General features: G+C 39.4%; 1 protein-coding gene and 1 long non-coding RNA gene across 2 annotated transcripts in view; one reads left to right on the top strand and one right to left on the bottom strand.

The window, feature by feature from the left end:
• The window catches only part of zfpm1 (zinc finger protein, FOG family member 1), a 128,148-nt gene that overhangs the window by 65,230 nt on the left and 39,428 nt on the right, over window positions 1-23,490 (bottom strand). Inside the window, exon 2 of the mRNA XM_050072389.1 lies at window positions 1,584-1,730. Within this exon, the coding sequence (XP_049928346.1) occupies window positions 1,584-1,730 (147 nt within the window). The remainder of the gene's footprint in view (window positions 1-1,583; window positions 1,731-23,490) is intronic.
• Window positions 1,008-1,731, top strand: LOC126407486 (uncharacterized). The gene is made up of 3 exons (XR_007571798.1): window positions 1,008-1,256; window positions 1,411-1,466; window positions 1,597-1,731. It is a non-coding gene; the product is annotated as an uncharacterized LOC126407486 (long non-coding RNA).

Here is a 23,490-nt window from a genome sequence, read left to right as displayed (position 1 = left end):
CCCACTCCTCACCTCAAACACACACAGTCTCTCTCTCTCTTACACACACACACACACACACACACACACACATAGCTAATCTCTAATCTTGTCTCGATTAGCACCTGACAGAATTTCCATGGGTTTATCAAACCAAGCCAACCAACAGACGCTTATCACTTCCAGCCCCAAAATTTCACAAGAGCAGGAATTTTTGAGATTAAAAAAACACAGCTAGTGAAATCTTGAATAAGTCAAAAGAATATGACTGAAAACTCTGCTATCACACGGTACAAGGGGGAGGCTCGGGATAAGAGGTGCATGAAGGGGAGGGGGGGCAGATTCGCTGAAGCCAAGACTGAACCCAGAGAATATTTTTTATTATTAGTTTAGGCACAATAGAGTTAAAAGAGTGATACGTGTGGAAAGCTGCAACCTCAAAATGGTTCTTCAGTGTTTTTTTGATTGTCAGTGGGTGACGTTAACGGCCTCCTGACAGAAAACAGGTTCATGTCTGTTGATGAAAGAAAAGACTGAGTCTTGATGAGGAGATAAATCTGCTAATAACCACTAATAACTGCCGGTAAACTAGATATCTAGATTATCATTCATGAAGAGGTGCATGCTGTCAGTGCATTTCTACCAGTTTAGTCAGTGTGGTAGTCTAATAATGAAAACACAAAAAAACAAGGGTGGTGTGATTGTAAGCACACAGTAGATGTGTTACCCACACACTGTCAAAAGTAAGGGACTATTTCCTTGACAGTGAAAACTTCTCCCATTTAAAGGAGCAATAAGCGAAATTCATCATTTCTAGATTGAAGGAATTAAAAAATTGCTATGTGAAGAACTAGAGGTGTAATTTCATCTGGAGTATAGCATGACCTCACACACCCTCTCTCTGTGTTGATCTCCAGCCCATTGTTTACAAGCCAGTCCGGCTGCGCGTTCATGTACGTTCATGTGAATCCCCCCTCCTCCTCCTCCTCCTCCTCTCGGAGCCCTTGGCCCTCCCTCCCTATAAAAGGCTACAGCCAGTGAGCAATGGCAGCGCGTATTTTCGAAATTAAATGGCAGAGAGCGGAACGTCCACCTGAAGACGACCAGGATCTGACATTACCTCTAAAGAAACAACGGTTGTTGGCGAAGAAGTTGTCGGATAAAGAAAGGGACAGAACTCGGATTAACATTGGCCTTGCATTTCCATGGTGGAGAGCACTGTGAGAGCTAAAGGGGCTACAATCTGACTCGGAGCTAGCTCTTCTTCTCCTGGACAGGTACAACATAAATCAAATGTCTGTTTTAATTAGTGTTACAGTAACGTTAGGGACATGTCGCTATGTCGATTCAATTAAATTTAATGTTACAATGTGTTGGAGAGCAGAGGTAGAGGGAGGAGTGGCTCATGACACACTTTGTTTTGCTCTACAGGCAGTGCACAACAGCGAACCTAGCGGTGAAACGATTTCGCTTATTGCCCCTTTAAGGTCTGTGGAATATGTAGTAGACGTACAGCTTTTTTTTTAAATTGACCCCTGTGCTAATATGTTCTGTTGTAGTTGGATTTTTTTCACTTCTACATCAGGCTTTATCCGTCTTCTCACCTTCATTGTACAGCGATGTGTATGGTGGGGGGCTGGAGCTGTCCCCCTCTGCTGAATCATCTGGGTCCGAGGCTCCTCCCTCCTCTCCTGATAGGCTGAGGTTGTCCGGTGTGTTTTCCTCGTCGCCGTCGACATCCCCGAGGGAACCTGCAAGAGGAAGAGGAGGGAAAATTACCAACTGAATCTAGTCAAATCCAATGTGTTTGTTCCCTGTTGGGTCTTTTGAGATACCTGTCATATTTGAAGAACTAGACCTGATTCTTACGGAATTTCAAAAAAAGAAGACAAAAAGCCATCCGGATGGATGAAGGCACTTTAAGCAGTAATATTAAACATATTTATTATTAATTATTTAAATGACAGCAGCAGAAAATTACAAATGTAAAAAATAACAAGAGATGGAGCAATGTCATCATTGCAGTCGGAGGTCTTTAGTGGGAGCCCAATTATCCACAGACTACTCCATTAGCCTCCAAAACAAACGGACCTGTTGATTTGAACAAGTAAAAACAATGAATAAAGCAGTTATACATTACAATGAGTGTTTCTCCAACACTGCTTGGCTCGTTGCAGTAGGGCCGCTAGCCCAGAACCTGCTAATGTGTGCTCACAATTATTTCTTTGAAAACTGACGTTCAGGAGGCTTTTACCAGTAGCTGAATTATCCACAGAAGTCTCTTCCTCTCTAAAACAAATGGGCCTGGTGATTAAAGCCTAAATAAACACTGAATAAAGCAATTTCATTTTAAAAATGAGTGTTTCTGCAACACCGTTCCACATGGCGGGGGCTGGAGCAGTGTTACTGCTAACGTTTGTACACCATATTTCTCTGATAACTTAAGTTCCAGACGTCCATGAAGTGTTTACCAGGAGCTGAAATATTCACAGAGGTCTCTTCCTCTCAAAAACAAATGCACCCAGTGATTTAAACCGGTAAAAGCACTGTATGCTCAGCTTGTTTCTCAGATAACTTAAGATCCAGACGTCTAATGACTAAAGTCTCTCATCCGGTTAAAACATATAGTTAAAAACAACCAAGAAATTTGGCTTAAAACTGGATAAAAAGTCAGTTTATGGGGATATAATGCCACTGACAGGTGAAGGCAACCAAATGTCCTGGAGCATGTCCTTAATCAATTTACAGATTTCTCTGGGTTGTTGCAATGTTTGGGATAATGCATGAACACAACTCAATAAAATATATAACACTGTGGTCTGGTCATGTTTAGACATTTGAATATGGAAAGTTACTTATTATATCTTTAGTTAAAAAGAGAATAGCAGATCAGAGCAAAATTGCACTTTTTTGTTTAAAACACCAATTACATCAGGTGGGCTTAACACAAAATGCACCTGAATAAAAAGAACAAAGTGCAGGGCGATATGGAGAAAATCAAATATTGCGATATTATAACCAAATATCTTGACATCGATATCGATATCACGATGATATTGTGGGGCTGACTATTGATGCTGTCACAAAATATTTACATAGTGAGATTTTTGATAAATAATCATCAGTAGTGTGGATATAATGACTCAGTAAGGCAGAAAAGTACATCACTTGACTGTAATACAGCCTTGAAAACCAGGAGAAGACAACACATCTAAGAAAATATCTTGTCTCATATCATGATGTTAATATATTGCCTAACTCTATAAGAATATCTCCAGAATGGAGCTCCATAAAGAACTAAATTATAGAGGTCTGCCTGTGGACAAGAACACAGAATAATATCACACTGTATTTCTGCAGAAGGAAAAGGATTTGAATTTAATTGTCTTCCCATGGGCCTTGAGTCTAAACAGACCGGTGCAGGAGAGGTGAAATATAAAACAAAGTGATGCTGTTAAACAAGCTATTTATGATCATATGTACTGTTGAAGAGAGGAGAAATACCCAAAATACACTGATCCTTTTTTTTTTTTTTTTTTTTGACTGGACTCATTCAAAAAACGGTTTCAAGAATTGGACACATTGAACGGTCTAATCCAGAAGATTAATAGCAAGAAGCCAAGGGGGACCTTAAAGCCAAATTACAGTATACCTAAAATTGTAGCTAAAAGAGTGATTAGTGCAGGGCTGATCTGTATCAATTACAGTTTCATAATCCCTGCTGACCATAGTAATTATACAGTACTTTTGATCTATTTTAGCCTGTTTGAAGATTACATCCAAAAAAAAGAAAAAAGAAAGGAGTCAGTTAATATGGATTTAATGTGACTTTTTTAAATTGCTTCATTAATAATACTCCTTCTATAGGATGAATATAGCAGGGTGCTTTAACGGTACATTAAGAGCTATAAACCTTGAAATATACTGTCATATTTATTGACTGTTTCTCTGGATCTAAAGACTGAGTTCTAGTTATTAGTGATTCAAGTCTAGCTGATTATAAAGGCGGTGTCTATTATGTTCATCTGCATCGGATGACATGCTTCATTGTCAGTTCCCGAGAGGATACCATGATAGAATTATTAATTCAGGGTAACCATTTCTTTTAAGAGGATTAGGAAGTGCTAGAGTGATGCAGAAATGGTTAATCGCTTGCGGAGGGAGAAAACAACTCACATACATGTAGATGTATTAGAAAGTCAAGGCAGGTGGGCACATTCTGAATGACTAAATCAGAGTGACATTAATACAGAGAGAAACCCAGGATTGTTTTTTTTTTTTCCATTTCCCGCCTTTCTCCCCCAATCCAGACAGGTTGTAAATTAATTTTCATTAGGTTGTGTCGAACGAACAGAGGGATTGTTTCGGAGCTAAAGCCGTGACTGGGGGCGTATATATTTACAATACTGGAACAAAAGGAGTCTATAATCTATACAAAGCACACAACAATACCCATGAATAAAGAAGCTTGTAGAAAAAGGGAGAGGCAATTTTTCTAATTCTGTTAATTTCACTTCCAAAGCAATTAAAAGCAGGCAGAGATAATGCTGGGAAACAATCGCCGGCTGACAAAGTGTTTCTGTCTTTGTAAATGAAACATCTTTAGGCTAATTTCAACTTCCACGCCTGCATGGTTCACTCTAATTTCAGATAAAATTAACACAGCTAGATTTGGACCTTCATAAAAAAAAGTAGAGGAGAAAGAAGAAGAAAAAAAAGATCGATCCTGTACACAATATTTTTAGAATTAGGTCTATGTCGCCCGAGCTTTGCTAGATCTAATTTTCAGTATCTATAAGGACATTTTCATACAATTAATTTTCCTTTAATCATAATTGTACAAAGGGACTTCTCTGTATAAAATTCCAATTATATTTCCTGTTTAAAATGTAAGTTTGAATTATGATTTCTTTCCTCATTACGGCTCTGGTTTAATGAATCAATCGCTGCATCACTGCTTTCAGACATCAAATGGCGCGGAAAAGTTTCAGCTCCACTTTCTCCCCTCTTTTATCCAAGGAGAAATATTCTCCCTTTCCCCTTCTCTTCCTGTCTCGGATAGTTGGCAGAAAGGATAGCGGGGCCTGTGTGATAAGTGTGGCACATTCTACTTCATTTGCCAGTTTAAAAGTTAAAGCCTTATTAATTGTTACAGCGTGATATCCACAGGAAAATTGGACTGAACTCATTCAAGAGATGGAGAAATAATAAAAAAGACATAGCCCACATGTGTATCTCTGTAGGAGGGACATCAATTAAGTTGAGACTTATCCAACAGCACCACTGAGCTTTCTAGGTTGTGAACTAAAGACAGAGGAAAAAGCCTAAAGCTTACATTTATTCATGTTTCCAAACTTATGGTTCTCGAGGGGATAAAACTTGTGAAATGTGTGAGATGAAATTCAGGAAATACTTAACATCAGTTCCTGGACGGAGAAGGCCTCGCGTTTTTGATGAAACCTTTACAGAGACATTTATAGACCGAGAACATGCAGACACAGTGAACCATCAAATTCAGATTTTGTTTTGTTTGGACTGCTTCAGATTTATCAAAGAGGTTTCTAGAACAAATTGCTCCTTTGCAAGTAACTGAGACACACTGAGAGCTTTGACATCTGCCTCAGTGTGGACAAAATTTACCTAGAAGGAAATAAAGACGCTGTGGTGGAGTGAAGAGCAGAGCAGCACTCATCATCTACTGGACTAAAACAGATTTAAAATCAGCTCATCAAGCCCAAAGAGCTTCATTCAAGACAATAATGTATATTAAGACTGAAGATGCAACAAATAGCTATTTCCATCATTAAATAATAATCAGTTACTTTTTTAACTGATCATGTAGTGTATAAAATTAAAGGGAATTAATGGCAAATGCATATATTAAGTTTCTATATCTTCTTTTCTTGATTATTTTGTCTGAACAACGGTTAACAATCCCAAATCCCAAAAAGATAACATTTCAATGAAACTATGGGCTGCATGTCATCTGAAATGTTGAGGACTATAAACTTTTCTTTTTTTGACGAAAAAACGTTTATTTTGTAAAATAGGACAAACCTCTTACTACCTCAGTTTTTTCAAAAAGGGCCCCAATAAGATAAAATACATTTAAAAATAAAAAAGCAAATTCTTGGTTTAGAGTTGGGATTATCCGATAAAGTAAAAGGTAGGGCTGCAACTATCGATTATTCTCTGTCAAGTAATCTGCCGATTACTTTCTCGATTAATCGATTAATCAATCGTCTGGTCTATAAAATGCCAGAAAACAGTAAAAAAAATTGGGTCTACAGCCCAAGATGGAGAAAAGAAGAGCATGAAAAAACAGAATATTCACATTTAAGACAATGAAATCAGAGAACTGCCTTTTTTTCTTACAAAATAATTTAAACAAATAAATCCATTATCAACTTTGTTTGGTGATTCTTTTAATAGTTGGCAACTAATGGATTAATCAACTAGGTGTTTGGTCTATTAAATATCAAAAAACAGTAAAAAATGTCGATTTGTGTCTCCCAAAGCCCCAGGTGGAGCAAAGAGGAGGGAAGAAACCAGAAAATATTCACATTTAAGAAAATGAGATCAGACAAATGATTTCTTTTTCTTAAAAAAGTACTTGAACCTACTGATAATCAAATTGAAAAAAAAAAAAAAAAAGAAATTAGTTGGCAATTATTTGAAAGTTGACAACTAATCAATTTATCATTATCATCAATCTGATGACACCAACTTTAGGAACCTGGTGGTCTTTGACACTAAATGCTACAGACACAAATCATTTGGTACTTATAAAGTATTAACTAGCTAACGTTTATTATATTCACTCAATGCATGTCTTGAAACGATTAACTGATAACAGACTGACTGACAGAATTTTTTGTCAGTGAGCTAGAGCAGAAACATAATTGTATTCATTAGCCAATCCACAGAAAAATAATCCATAGCTATTTGAATAATCAATCAGTTCTGAAAGAGTAAATATCATTAGTCTTGAAATGTTAATCGGACAAAACAAACACCAAAAAGCACTGATAATTTTGGGCATTAGCATATAGTGATGGACATTTTTCACTATTTTCTTACATATAATGGACAACACATTGATCAGTTGTTCCAAACATGAAAGTGATTGTTATTTGCAGCCCTAGTGGACACATTGCACCTGGTATTCAAACAGTATTCAAGACCATGACCTGAATGTGAGGTGTTCAATGAAAGGACGTGACTGTGTGCACAAGTTCACTAAATTCCTTCGCTAACATTCTAAAAAGGAGCTAAAGTCATTCTCAAAGTGTTTCAGGAAAACAATTTTGAAACTGGGGACAAAGTGATAAAGGATTGGTCGTAAAATAAAATTACGAGTCCGTCTTAACTAAGGGAAAATCCAGTCCACCATCAAGATGAGGCCAGGACAGATGTGGTAGTACAGGAGTACTTGAGCTCCAGCGCAGAGACTGCAGCTGTCTGTCTTGGAGGCGCGAGGAGAGGCAGAACAAAGTGCTGCAGCTGATGAAGGCGCCAAAGATACTGCTTTATTAACTCTCCGTCCACATCAAACCTGCAGCAAGCAGCTCGCTGATTAAACACAGAGACAACACACATCAAACCTGCATGCTCAACAAGCCTGATTAAACAGACGCAAGCCTCGGCGCTCTCACGCTAATAACCCGCCGCACAAAAAATACATTAGACCTGAAAGCAAGAGAAGGAGAGGGAGAGAGAGGAGGGAGAGGCATACTTGTATAAGAAAATCACAGACTTGTGAAGAGAAACATTAAAGGAGGATATTTAGAGAAAGAAAGGGGGAAGAAGAGGAGGATGTGTGAGCTCTCTCTCGAGGGAAACTAAGGTACCTGACACAGAGTCACGCACTGGAGAGGAGCCACTTATTGATCAGAGTGAAGAGAATTACCCACCACGGAGGAAATACTTTTAATCAACTTTGCACTTTAAACATTTTTCCTCAACGCTGCATGGGCTCTTATCACAGCTCCATGGCCACCGTTCCCTACCATCAACCCACACACAAGAGGAACCATCCACACAGTCCGTGATATCGATCTGTTATATTCAGCTTCAATAATAATCAGCTTTTTCTCCTCAGCCTTTAGGATTTGAGCAGCTAACGACTGCCCATTGATTACTCTGGGGATGACAAACTCAAGCAAAGCAAATTCGACGGATCTGAAATCCCCTGGACTTATTGACCCTCCCTCACATCTTCACATCTAATGTGATGATGATGATAAAGTTCCCAAAGTGCACTGGGGGCGTGCAATAGGTAATGGTAAGACCTAACTATTAAGGCCTGCAGGCTGATCATCCTCTATCAATCCTCTGCAACATCTCTTAGATGTTCTGAAATTGATGTGTCATATCCGTCTCAGTGAAACCTGAGATAGACATGACAGAATACAAATGTTTTCACCTATGCAAGTAACAAGTGAACATACAGTATGCTTGCATTCAACTCCAGAAGTGAAAAACCTCCAATTTAACTACACTACAGAGCAATTGTTAGAATTCCTACAGTTACTTAATATTACTTTTTCTTAATATCACAGAGCTGCAAAATACCCTTCAGCTCCCGGAGCCAAAGGTGACGTCCTCAATCAACTTGCTTTTCTGACCAACAGTTGACCAACAGAAATAGGGACCAACCAATTACCAGCCATGATATTCCACATTTTTATGACAATTGTTATTATTTATGTCTGATAGCTGCTAATAATATCACAATATCTTTGACCTATCAATATTGATATCAACATCGAGATACACTTCACTTTCAGACTTCTTAAAAATAATCATCAGAAACGTGAATATAACAACTCAGTGGGTAACTACAAATAACAGAACAGCTACAACTGTCTGTTAAGTTCAGAAAATGACATCACCTGTAATGCAGTCTTTAATACCAGGAAATAACAACACTAGTGATGCTACGATATCCAAATTCTTGCACGATATCTAGTCTCATATCCCGATATCGATATAATAGATATATTGCCCAGACCTGGCCGATAAAATAGACATGGCCATGACAATTAGTTTGCTTTCATTACCACTGCAACCTTGAAATACTATTTTAAAACTGAGCACCACCATGCATCATATGTGGAAACTTAAAACAGAAAAGTATATGAAACTGACCTAGTGGGAAAAAGAGGAAGAGGTTATTCAACTTTTTTTCACTTTGCACTGTGTTGTATTTCACACAAGCAAGAAACAGGACATTATTATGACGACCACTCCTACTAATAGTCACAGCTAAACTAATATCACTATCACTAATACTGCTGCTGTCATCATGATACTGGTGATGATGGTTATAGTGATGAAGATGTACTGCAGGGATCTTAAGGCACCATAAAAATTCTGGCTTTGATGGTGCTACTGTTATTCTGTACTGTATTCTGGAAACTCTACAAAACAGTTGCATGACAAAAAAGCAAAAGATGGTGGAAAGTGAAAAGATGGTGCTGAAGTAGCATATTATGGCGCAGCACTATTTTTCTTAAAGGAAAGACCTGCATCACAGCTGCGACTGAAGAGGCTGCTAAGCAATTTGAAATAGGAACAAGACTCTGCCAATAATAAGAAAGGAAAGCAACCACATATTTGAGAATAATGAACAACGGACCACAGCGAGCTGCTTTTGCAGAACAAGACTGCATCAGTATAATGTCTAAATGTAAAATCTTTTGGAATTGCATACACCGATTTTGAAGGTCGGGCTTCATATTAAAGCGGAAACAATTAGTGAATAAATTAATTGGTTGACCGACAGAAAAGCAACCAACTCGATGACTAATTAACAATTTAAGTCTTTTTTTTTTTTTTTCTTTTTTTTTTTAATGGCAAGCATTACTTTGCTCCAGTCTCTCAAGTGTGAGGATTTGCTTCTTCTCTTTGTCTTAATACTGGTGATGGTGAGCTGAACACCTTCTGGTTTTGGAGAAGCCATCTGAAGGTGTCACTGTGGGCAATGAAAATTGTGATGGGTCTTAGAAATGTCAGATAACGGTGGAAATTGTGATGAATTGGAGAAATACTAAACAGACCAATGAAAACTACAAAACAGTGAAATGGTAATTAATTGCAGCCCTGTTACATATAATAACGTCATCCCAAGCTTTTTAGAAGTTTTGGCTCTCAGTCTAATTGAAGCTTTCCACTCACCAAGAACTACGTAATCCTAAACCTGCAGTTATATAAGAACTGTGACAGGCAGCTTGGGTTAAATACATTCTGCTGTTCATACATTATCCAGTCAGTGTGGTCCACCTCCATCAGGAGAGATGACGCAGGTTGTCATTTATGTATGTATTGTTGAAGCGATCAACTGATCAATTCTAAACTGTCAGTAGGAAGCACTTAACTCGAATTGATTCTAACGAGACAGTGTGATCACGTTACAGCTGGTTGATGGAGAATAAAAGTAGACCAATGTCTGAGAAAGAATCCTCTGCCATACTCCTACACGTCTCATATCAACACCACTCTGCACTGCAGGTGTGTCAGGCAGGCGCACACTGTACTTAAGTAAAGAATACATCAGAAACAGTGTTCCTAAAAAGTTTGGCGGCTCTGACAGCAGCAGTTCAAATCAGACACTTGCTTTCACACATCTCCTGAACCATAAGACTTACACATTTTGTATGAAAACAGACCAAACCCTTCTGCTGGGTTTTTCCAAATAATAATATATATGAAAATAAATTATCCTGTAGTGTCATGTTAAAACAGTACTATTTGAAAAAATTAGACACAAACAGTCGGAAGAAGTTCTGTACAAACCTAATTTGAGAACGTATGGTCTAATCAGGTGTATACCATCCAGAGCACTATGTCACCCTTAACCTGACCAGAGCATTGAGGTCTGTCCTCGCCAAGCTGACATGTGGAATCTTGCCTCTGGCAGTGGAAACTATCTGATCTGGGAGAGGTCGTAAATGAAATGCAGTTTTTATTGTATTGTCCTATGTATCACAATCTTAGATATAGGCTTTACCTTAAAATGTTCGCAGAATATCCTCATTTGTTTTTTATGTCTGATGAAGGTAGACATCAGCACCTGTTTATAGACAGTGTTTCACTGAGCTCAGTTTGTGTTAAAAATCAATTAACAGCCTCGGAGGCTGCTTTATATTTGATGCGTTAAAGGCACAGTCTGTGCCTCAGATCAAATGCCTAAGTTATGTTGTATAGCAGAAATGTCTGAGGAGCAGGATTGTGCTCATATCTGCTTTGAGGGCACGGCTGTGGCTCAGGAGGTAAAGTGGGCTGTCCATTTGTGAGGAGGTTGGCAGTTAAATCCCCCGTTCCTCCTCCTCTGCATGGCAAAGTATCCTTGGACAAGATACTGATCCCCAAACTGACTGACTAGATAAAGCCTGGGTCTTTAATAGGGGGTCTGCGATGACTAGGGGGTCCTCAGAGTAACTGCAGGGCGACTGCCAAATTGTTGTCTCATCATTTAATTCAAGTCTTAATTTAGTTTTTGTTTCATTTTGTTTTGAAAAATTAGAACATGTATGAAAATACACATTGTCATGAATCCAACTTGTTATTAGCAAAGATAACAAGGCCTATTCATGTAAAAGAAAACATTTAATTTACAGTACACAACATTAATGCTATACTAACTGTTACTCATGAATCCTTGTGCAATCATGTGAGCTAGCTAACGCTAAATCACTCTGTGGCACTTATCCATAATAACAGTTACATACTATTGAAACATATTGGCTGATTAGCTGTGTTATTTTTCCAAGTGTAGGGACATTCTTGTGTTGTTGGAACTTTTCAAGCAAAAGACTGACACACTGTCCACCTCAGAAACCACTGACGAAAGTGCAGAGTGTGAGGCTAAAGCACCTAGCCAGGTTACAGCTGCTGCTGACAGCAGCTACAGGAAAGCACAAAAAAGAGAAGACCACAAAATAAGAGTTATCTCAAGTGCAACTCACTTTTATTCAATGTAGTAGGGGGTCCCTACTCTGTGTGTCTTTAAGCTAAGGAGTCCTTAGCCTAAAAGACACCCGTGAGAGCAAGTTTCCAGTCTGTTCATCTCACTGCAATCACTTTTATTGTGGCAAAATGTATCTAGTGGACTGAAAAAGCAATTAATTTTATTGTTCTAGTATGCTACTTAAAGTTTAATTGTATTTGCAATATTAATAATTTAAATAATTAAAAAAATATATATACTTGCCGTCCGTGTATCAATACAATATTGCGACGAAAATATCGCGTTACAGTGTTGGATTTTTTCCCCCCACCCCTAGTGAATGGATTAGTGTGGCATGTGGTGTTAAAGCACTTTGACTGGTTGGAAGATTAGAAAGGTGCTACACAAGTGCAGGTCCATTCATTTATCATTTGATTTTGTTTGACAATATTTGTTCCTTCCCTCTCATTATGATATTGCTCTTGTTTTTGATATGTTCGTAGTGTCTTTGGGGCTGGGCATCTTTTGGTTCATGACACTTTGAAAAATAAACCACCTTAAAGTGTTTTTATGTGACAATAGCAACAACTGCGTAAAAAAGCGCCCAGACAATTTTTTGATTACTTTTTTGACATTATATTCCAACACCACTGCAGGTTTGCTGCCATAAGAAACACAAAGCGCCCACCCACAGCATGAGGGACAGACTGAAGAGAGAAATAAATACGCAGAAATGTCGATCAAAGTAATCAGCGAAATACATACTGTAAGTCTAATGATAACGACTGATTACGCTGCAGTGATAAAGGGGTGAGTTGCTGCACTTAAACGCAGCATGACAGCAAATAATCATAAGCCTGAAAATGCATGAACACATTTTAAACATATCATACATTTTACAGGATTGATCAAGCTAAACATTTTTGGAAATTACATAACAAGCTACAACTGTCCCTACAAGTCATTTCCTACATGAGCTTGTTAAATTGATTGTTTTGAAGACCTTTAAAGGCCTCAAGTTGAGAAGAATTCAAGGCATGTTTATACTGTTAGGACCCTGTTTTCTTAGCTATGAACGCCTCTCAGTGAAAAAGAAAATTCTCTCAGTCTCCATCTCTTCTCTCATCCCTCATCTCTCTCCAACCTGCAGTCTCTCCTTTATATTCTCGCTTCCTCCTCTCTTTCTGTCATTATCTCTCCGTTCCTCATCCCCTTATCCCCCCTCCCCACAACCGCCACCACCAACACCGCCACCACCACCTCTCTTTCTTCCTCTCCGTCCCCTTTCAATATCACTCACGCTCTCTCTCTCTCCCTTATACTCCATCACCTTCCGTCCCTCTCTCTTTCTCTCCCTCCCCTCCATCCCTTTTTCTTTCTTTTTTTTTCAGTGAAAAAGCGTAGTGACTGGGAGCGTCACTCTGTGCGGATAGCTGGGAGCCGTTGGCGGTTATCGGCTCCTGCAGACTCTCTCTGCCGGTCTGATCTGTCTCCTCTTCATTAAGCAAATACGCCGACGTGGAAATGAAAACATAATAGCTATTTGATTTCCAGCGAGATATTTTGCATATTGGTTCGGAGCTGATAGCGGAATTTCATCAAGTCGTTTTTTTTCTCTCCTTCTCTCTCTTCCCTCCCTCTCCCGCCACCACCACCACCGCCACCACCCCCCACCCCTCCTCCACCATCTCCTTCTTTCCCTCCATCCTCATGCTTTAAAAACTGAATTACTGAGCTGGGCCGTCTTTCAGAGAGATTTCTTTACATTGCTGGGAAGAGAAAAAAAAGAGAGGGAGAGAGAAATCTAGTTCCCCAGGAAGACTACTTAACCGATTAAATATCCCCCCTATTCCCATCTTTTTTCTCCCTCTCCCTTTTTGATAACAAGGAAGAAAATTTGAAGAATTCACAGTGCTTTAGGTTGACTATACTAATCAGAGATAGGAGTGAGAAAATTAACTCCTTAATGAGCAGAGCCGTCTCCCTGATAAAGGTCCTGGGGAGATGGCGGGGTGGGACACTGGCTGAACCTTGGGAGAGAGACATAGAGACAGAGAAGAAGAGATAGACCACGACAAAGCCGACCAGCGGATGGAGGGATGGGGTGTAATGGAAACAGAACGAGAGAGACTTGACACCATGCAGAGGTAACAATTAGTTTCCCTCCTCTGAGGAGGAGATATTTGCTTCTTAGGCATGAGGGGGGCAGGTAGAGAGATAGCAGCAATACCGCCCCTATAGCTCCACAGATACCCACAGTGCCTTGCATCAGTGCTGGCCGTGATGGATGGTCCATTGGCGGGGGTATCCTTCATGCCCCCCGGAGAGAAAAACTAGCCCTGGAGGAGAGGATCAGCAGCCTCTTCACAGCGGGCCTATCTGATAGTCCGGCGCCTCTCAGGAGGACTATTCACCGGCCCCGAGTCCACTGAAATAAATCTCCCTGCTGCTGCTTTCCATGTTGGAACACCATGTTGCTTCAGACCTGATAGCAGTCCTGCCGTGTTACAGCTGCAGCCCGTCGAGTACTGTACACACTCACACATACAGTGGACTGGACACACACACTTTTGTCAAAAGGTTCGGGGGTTAGGAAAGTGGTTAAGAACTACTGCTGAAAGGTTAACATCATCAATCAGCATATCAGGGTAATGCTGTTCTATTCTTATTGCTGTCAACAACAGGTAAACAACAGCGCATTGACCATCCCTCTATTCCTTCTAACTTCTCTTCCCATCTATGACTCACAGCCAAACCCTAATTCTTTAAAGCTGAATTTTCTAAAAGGCTACGCAATTTCCTACAACAGCTGGGCCTGCCATTTTTGGCAAATGTTACTTAAACAGGAGCAAAGAGTGGATTTTTCGGGGACTATTTTCAGTGGTGGATCAATACACATTTAGGCACCATTCTTAAATTCATCAAACGAGAAGATGTGCTTTAATAGCCCTCCCCATCTGCCTCCATTCCAGGCTACATTGAACCCCTTACTTTTAATTGATTCATTTAATTATTCATTTTTCAATTTTATATTATTATTTCTTTTCTATTATTAGTTTTATTTATGGAATGTTTGAACTTATCAAAATTAATGTTATTACCCTTTATTTACCTATTTACTCATGTATGTCTCCTTTCCTCAAATATTCCTGCACTCTGGTTCCCATTATTCATAAATATTTGACACACATGCACAACATATTTTCATACATGCACACAAACACTCACAATGCTCACACCAGCAAAAAATAAAAAATAAAAAATCTGTACCATACTCAAATCACGTCTGTCCAATCTTTGTCTAATTTGTCACTTGTCTGTACTGTCACACTGACAAAATAAAGAGAACAAAAAAAGACGTGCTGCCGTTCTAGTGTGTTTCATTTGTCAATGGTATATTTGTTTTTTGTTCATTTTTATTCTTGGAAAAAAAAAGGTAAGCAACTGGAAGACATCACCTTGAACTGTGTTAAACTATGACGGCCAAATTATGTTGTGTTATTCTAAAATTAATCAAATAATCAGATACATTTAGTAGATTATTATCTAAAATCTAAACAACAACTTATACAAAATTGTTCTTCTTTTTTTATTTTATTGTTAGAAAATAGACTTGTCAGTGCTTTCTGCTGGACAGCCAATGAAATGCATACACTGTTTCTATATAACCTTTAACATATCTTTGCCATTTCTGTACTGATGTTTCTTACTGAGTGTACCGATCTGATTTATCAGTTTAGCTCTACAGTATTTTTATAGATTTAAAGGGTAGATGAACTTTAGAGAGATGATCAGTGAGCCAGAAGGAGTCAGTAGTGTACAAGAACAAATCTTAGAGTGTACTGTGTGTACACTTGTGTATTGAAATTCCAAAGATAGGTTTGCTGTAGGGAGAGGGTTGTCATTAAATGGTTTGTTCACCAGACATCACAGACAAACACTTTAAAATGCCCCACTATGTAGATATAAGTTAGCATTCTTTTATAATTAAAGGCGCTGTATGTAAGAATGTGGCCAAAACGGTTACTGCACTCAAATTCAAAATACTGCCGCGAGTCGTGTCTGCCCCCCCTCCCCTACAGATTCGAGGTTGCTGGACAGCGGCACGCTGGAGACTGATTTGTTTGCCCACGGGCGGCTGCCGTGGCAGGGCCGCGTCGCCGCGTCCTTGATCTTCGGTTTTCCAGCGGACCGTTCGAGCAAGTCCGGCTTCTCTGCTGCTAACGCTGCTGCCGGGATACAGCTGAGGAGGAGCCGGCTGCTAATGCTATGTACCGGGACACTGCTAATGCTGCTTGCCGTGCTGCTGTAGCTCAGTCGTAACTGTAACTGATGCTGAGACTCTACTGACTGTGTGACTGGTAGACGGTGGTGGCTGGCGCAACAGGCCAAAACACAAATTCAAAACATAAACATGATTTGCGGACCGTAAATTTTTTTTTAAAATGCAAATATTCTGGCTGTACTATTGTTGTCTGTGAGATCAGTATGTTATATGAACATTATTCCTTAGTCTCTGTGACATATTAGATGTTTATGCTGCTTTCAGTCATATAATATCAGATAATATGCCCTAATCAGATTTTTTAAACTTTCAAATACCGGTATCAGACGAAATCCTGTGTCATTATAAAAGCTATTTCAGAGGGTGAGAAAGAAGCTTGGGGGGAGAATCCAAAGGAAAATAGTTAAGTGCTCCTTGAAACTGCTCAGTTTAGCTCTATAAAAGATTTAAAATCTTTCTAGGGTTTCTTCAAGGAACTGTGTGGGCACAAAAAAATAGCATCAATTAATAGAAAATGATCACGGTGTCAGCAAAGAACGGAACAACACACAATGTTTCAACAACAGTGTGTTAAAACGGAACCGCATGACTCACACAGTGCGATAACATTTTGGAGATGCTGCATTTCAGCAGATTTCATCACCTTTGACAGAGAGATCCTATCAGGCTCGTCTGACAAAAACAAAGTCACCTCTCTCCATCTCTGAACACCACATCTGTTCTGCCTCTCATCTTTGTTTTTATACAGCTCGCTGCGATTTTGGCTGCACTTTGTATACACTTCCCATGTACTGGAGGAATGTCCTCCGAGCACTCTTGAGTGAAGTATGAAGGCACATGACAAATACTGTTCCTCAAACAATGGATGCTCATGACTGAGTAAGATATATTTAGTGTTAACTGTGTAAAGTCTGAATGATAAGTTAATATTGATGAGGTTTTATCAAGTTTCAAATAAAGTATCCACATTTTTATTTACCACTATATCACTGAAGCGTCTCATACATTTCCTGCATGATGTGTGGTGTGGAGACACCTCGTGATGTGTTGGATCAAGCCTTTCCTCTGGTATTCTGTTTCACAACCGTTTCTTCTCTGGCAGCACTTCAGACGCACTCACCCTGACAGACTGTTTCATGTTCCTCAAGGACGCCTCACTCCCACATACATCACAGAGGAGCAGCAGTCTGCAGTTTGAATATGACGAAAAATGAGCGGTGTGTTTCTCTGAAAATCTAATGAAAATGTGTGCATTATGATAAGCATGTAAGGGAATGACAGTGTGTGTATGTTCCAGACTCATATTTCTCCAAAGAAGAACTAGCAGCTTTCATGTCGCAAATGTAAATTCAATCCGATCAAACTCTTCATTTTTCTGTTATTGCCACCGAGGCACCAGCTCCTCATGTTTCACATAAATCTGCATGTTCAGTGAGCTCGTCAGACTCAGTTGGGTAGCATCATACTGACAGGCTCCATGCCTACAATCCCCTCAAAGCTGGGCAGTTAATGACTTCAAATTCAGTACGCACCTTTTTTGGTTCAGTATGTCCTGTGAATCAAATACATAAAGTCCAATGCAGTGCAATTACATCTTATCACTCGTGGAACACAAACTCAGTTGGTGACTGTTGGCTACATCAAGCTGATCATGTTAGTAAACAGGGATGAGACACTTTTAGATCAATCGGTCAATGAGCATCATGGTTTTACAGTAAGCTACGACAACTCTTTAAAAGGGGCAGTGGCTCAGATTCATCTCTAGTTAGATAATGTTATGTTTGTAGAACTGACTATCTGAGACAAGCCAATTAAAGGGCAGCTAGAACAGTCTGACAAGTTTGGAAAATTACATCACTTTACTGCAATGCATCCTTTAAAACCAGGACAAGACAACCTGATATTACCATACCCAAAACACAAGACAATAATACTCTCATATCACGATGTCCATTTAATGGTAATATAAGCCCAGCCCTAGGTGTCTTCTTTATTTATTTATTTATTTAGGTTATCATATTATTCTGTAGCTTCCCAGTGGTGGTCCTTATGTGTTTCAATCAAAAAAATAAATAAAATTGGGTCCATTTATGTATGCTTTAGCACCAAAATGCTATTCCCCAAGCCTTTATAAAAATGTTTGTCCCACATGACCTGATTTTAGTTTCTGCATGACAATGTTGCTTCATATAAATCAACGTACTGCTGTGGACGCCATGTTAGTTCTGTTCCAAAAGTCACACACAAACAATCGAGGTGACGATAGACCAGCAACACTCACGTCCTGTGAGGTAAAATCGCTGTTTCTGTTAATGGAGTCTGGTGGCTTTGAGGAGAGAGCGTAAATATGGAACATTGCTGTAAAATAATCTCAGAATATGTAAAAAGGGTAAAATATATTTTGCTGCTGCTTCTGTTCATAGCCATCAGACTCCATTAACAGAAACAGTAATTTTACCTCTCTGAACACTGGAGTTGGTCTCCCACTGCCTCTGATCAGTTATTTAGTTTGTGCTATTGTGTGACTTTTGGACTAACTAATATGGGGTCCACAGCAGTGCATTGCTGCGTCTCCAAATTAGGAGCATGGATATATAAATGTTTTTATATGATACACATGTAATATCATGTCATACTGAATCTCTTGAGTGGGCATTTCCAATTGAAAAACACGCAAAAGAATGCAGATGGACCCACCTCTTAACAATTTAGTATATGATAGATTACTATTGATACCTTTCAAAAAATATGTGAAAAAATCATTAATTTTGAGCAATGACCCCAAAACCATTCCCTCTGTGTACCATTACATCACTGTTATGCATGTAGTCTACCCTAATACAGTGAACTCTTTTTAAAGGCTGTTGTTTTGTTTGTGAACACAACCCAAACAACCCCATAAAACAAAATAATGAATTCAACTTTTAATACATGATAAGATATTTAGCATGACTAATTAAATTTCTCACCGTTAAAGCTCTAAACCAAGAAAACCACACTTCTGAACACTTTGAAATGAACTTAAAGATAAAGCTGATGCTTTTTCACAATTGATATTTCATTTCATTCTCCTTCAACAGGGAAATGCTATATTTAACTGAATAGAGGAAGGCAGAATTCTGCAACCTTCTCACAACCGTTTAGGTCCTAAAACTCTCATGACCCTCAGCATTTAGAGAGTCAGTTGGTTTCTAAAACTGACTGACGTTTATTTTTGTCTTTTTTTTATCTGGGGAATGAAGGGAGCTCAAAATTACTCACATAAAACTTATGCTTAAACAAAGTCACTTCTATAAATACATGAAATGCATCATCTGCATATCATGTGACCCTCCACAATGGCTCACAACCCAGAGTATGAGAAACTCTGACTGTTAGCAATAAAAATAGATGAAAAAATTTCAAATGACCAAACGGCAACCTTTGTGGCTGAAAAATGAAGCTAACACGGAAATGCCAAAAACTGTGGTTCCTCTCACGGCCACTTGAGGCTTGCTCCAAGAGTGAGTCCGTGCCCATAGACCCCCATGTTAAAATGTGCTACTTTACAGCAGCAAAAGACATGCTAACAGCCTGGTACAAAAAAACGGTTTGGGCTTCTAAAGCTAATTGCCCCAGTTTGCCCCTCAGTTTGTTTTCAGCTCATAAAAGTTAACTGTAATGTTTCGGTCACCTAAAAAGTCTTGTTCAGAGTTTGGTTGTACTTCAAGACTCTCTAAGAAGTCAGATAATCTGTTTTTCTACATTTTATTTAATGTTTTTTAAGCCTGTTTTTCACCAGCAAAAAACAGCATTCCCATTAGCATTATCACAGTTAACCATAGCTGTATATGCACCATGCTAACCAAGCTGGCAGTTTGCAGGGTTATCTCCACTGATTATCAAAATAAGGTCACTTCTGATTTCAAAAGTTCAAGATGGCGACGGCCAAAACACCAAAATCAAGGCTCAAAATGGGAGTCGACAAACCAGTGGGTGATGCTACCGTGGCAACATCCATTATCTTATTCAGTCTATGTGTTTGACTCTTCCAGGACTTGCAGCCACCCCATATGTAGTGCAATGTGCTTGCATGCTCTACATTGACAAATGTCTCTCAGGCCTGATCTGCTTCTCTTAACAGCTTATATGTCCAACAATCTCTAAAGAATGAATGGCTGATAGCAAAATTCTCTGTGTCTTTTTAATGGACTGGTAATGATAAAATGTAGAGGAGAAAAAGGAGTAAGAACAGGTGGTGTTTCCAAAAAAAAAAAAAACAGAAAGAAAGAGGGGAGGAGTTGGGAGGGAGGGAGATAGAGAGCAGTTACCATGCAGCCCGAGCTGAGACCCTGGACTATTGAAGCCAGGCATGCAGACGAGAAAGCCAGCCGATAAGCCCGGCTGATAAAAGATAGAAAATAGCAGCAGATTTGAACTTTCCCACCGTCCTAAGATCCACAGGGGGAGGAGGGGTTGATTCAACTACTTATTGAATCCCTTCCTATCTCAAACCATCCTCCACCACCCCCTCCCAAAACCCAACAGCCAGGCAAGGCCACGACTGGAGCATGGATACAAGGTTGATACATACAAATACACTCTCACTCACACACAGCAGGGTTCCCACTGCACGATTCTTCTAGACATTGTGGTGAGCTCTGGTGATACTCTAAAAGTGTCGTGACCAGTGGGAGCACACACACACACAGAACAATGATGCATACACAGAATTATCAGCATAATGTTATCACATCTTGACGAATTTAAGAGTTAAAATAACCAAAAAGTTTCATGGAGAGGTCAAAGAAAGGTCAAGAACTGGTTTCTGCACGCACGCACGCACGCACACAGTATGTGAAGTCTAACCATCTTCGCTCCATCCTCAAATCATATCAGAGACAGTGTTTCTTTCCATATCGCTGCTCTTCTCCATTGACATGAAGAGACTTGGCCTTGAGTAAAATGGTGAGAATTTTCACACACTTCTATGTGCAGACAAACACACACATGCGCGAGAACTGGTTTCTGCACGCACGCACGCACGCACACAGTATGTGAAGTCTAACGCGCGCACACACACTCACACACTCACTCACACACACTCTGTTTGGTGAAATAAGGTCATTCCCATATCCGACATGGTTTTGGCTGTGAAATTTATTGATGGGATTCATTCACAAGGTCTATACTGCAGTCGCTCTTTGGCACTGCTCTGATTCTTACACAACAGTACAGGTGTGACCTGCCCATATCCTGTATGGGAAAATACACCAGTGATGACAGAAAAAATATACATACAGCAACTCTCATTTCACTCTCATTTTGCATAGGATAATTTTCAAGGGTTTCATGCTTCCCTATGGGTTAAAAAAACGCCTCAGGGTTTATGGAATATTTTTATGCCCAGACAGATAAAGTCACATTATAAACAAGGCGGCTTGTGTTAGTGCCACAAATGTTGTAAACAACAGCTCTTTTTAACAGTATGTTTAAGAGCAGTGAGCAAATTAAAGCGCTAATGCCATAAGCACTTCTGAATAAGCATGATTGCTATTAGCTTGATTACCACTGAGGTCAGAAGCCCCTCTTACACTGCCTGTTCAAGGCCAATATTCTGCTTCACCATTTTGAATAAAAAGGTACAATCACGGAATAAGGGGACAGAGTTGTCTTGCCCCTTAGCTGGTAGCAGGGAGGATTTCTGTGTGAAAAGGGCTAAAGTCAAAATTGCTGACTGTTCTTTTGTAGCCAAAAAATAAAAAATAAAAAATACTGCAGCTTGCTCCAGCTCTAAAAAATGGCTGCTGTTCCAAGTTGAGTAAACTCTCAGACTCACACAAAGTCAATAACTTTTATGTTGGTGGTGAATTATATGGACTGTTCCATTATACAAAAATCTAATATTTGCTTTTTGAGCTTACACATTTATTATGTTTCTGAGATATACTGTATATACAAGTTGCTCAAAGTGCAGCCTGCGATCCAAAGACAGCTCTTACAAAGATTTTGTGCAGCCTCCACAAAATCTATATCGTCTTTTGCAACCATTTCAATACGTTCACTTTCAGTTGCTTACATTTAATACTGTACACTACTCGGCTACTGCGTCCCACCTAACAAGCATCTGTCAGGTTAGAAATGACAACTAGTGCAACATCCTATGTGTCGCAGTAATTACATTCTGTCATCAATACTAGTGCTGTCAGCTAACGTTAGCAATGTCAATAGACAACTCTGCAGTTTAATGTGGAAGTGAGATGGTAATATTTCCTGTGCGGCCCTAAATCATATCCCTGAATTGGTGGTCAGTCATCAAAACTTTGAGAACTCCAGACTGAGGGAATTCTATCAACAACATAAAGGCCTGGTAACACTACAAAGTGTCACAGCAATCTTTTTTCTCTTTCCTAATGCATTACTCAATCTACTTACTTACTTGAGCCAATCCACAAATCACAGTGATTCTATTAATTAATTTAATTTGCCACAAATTGTGGCCATTTTAAAAGCTGGTGTGACCAAGCCTTTAACTTTGTCAGCAATGCAGATTATAAAAAAGTAGAAATACTATTTGTGGGGGTTAAACTCAGAGAGACGCCCTCCCCTGGTTCCTGGTTTAAATAATACAACTATCGCAAAGCTGATGCTTTTGATTTGATGTTCATTTGAGACTTTCAGGGTAGTCTGACCTAAATTGACAAAAAATACTTGTGCTCCCAACTGGCGGAGGGTTGTTTTGGCTCTCGATGTCACTCTCTGTAATGTCAGCAGTTACACACAATTAAATACAAGGTGCCCTATGGCTAGCAGAGTCACACCACCTGACATCCTGTAACCCGCAGGTTGACTTTCAAATATGTGTCAGATGCAGGACGGGCTAAAGGGCAGTGTTTTATTACTGCTCTTTGAGAAGATTTGATTAAAGCTTAAGAGGAGAGAGCTTATATGCTTTACTTTAGGAGTTCTAAGCCTATACACTCAGTCATGTTATGTGGAACCTGCTCTTCCCCAAGTCTACCCAGGCTACACCCTTCTGCTCAAAGTTGGGCTTTGCATTCAAGATGAAGGCGAGTAGTACACTGATTCAGAACCAAAATAAAAATTTGAAATGTCAGATGGTTAGAACAGAGATATTTTTGTACCTACATAAGATACTGGGTACGGAAACCAGCTGGCCAAACCAACAAATGGTAGGAGGCATGGTAGTTGAAGGTCATGTAACTGACAAACAAAAATATTGGTCAATTTCACTGTAAATATGTCACATAAAATTGCATCCTATTTTCTTATAATA

Source organism: Epinephelus moara, chromosome 20 (assembly GCF_006386435.1).
Source record: "Epinephelus moara isolate mb chromosome 20, YSFRI_EMoa_1.0, whole genome shotgun sequence".
In the NCBI taxonomy this organism is placed as follows: Eukaryota; Metazoa; Chordata; class Actinopteri; order Perciformes; family Serranidae; genus Epinephelus; species Epinephelus moara.
The sequence above is the reverse complement of the archived record's forward strand: the minus strand, read 5'-3'. Positions and strand labels throughout refer to the sequence as shown.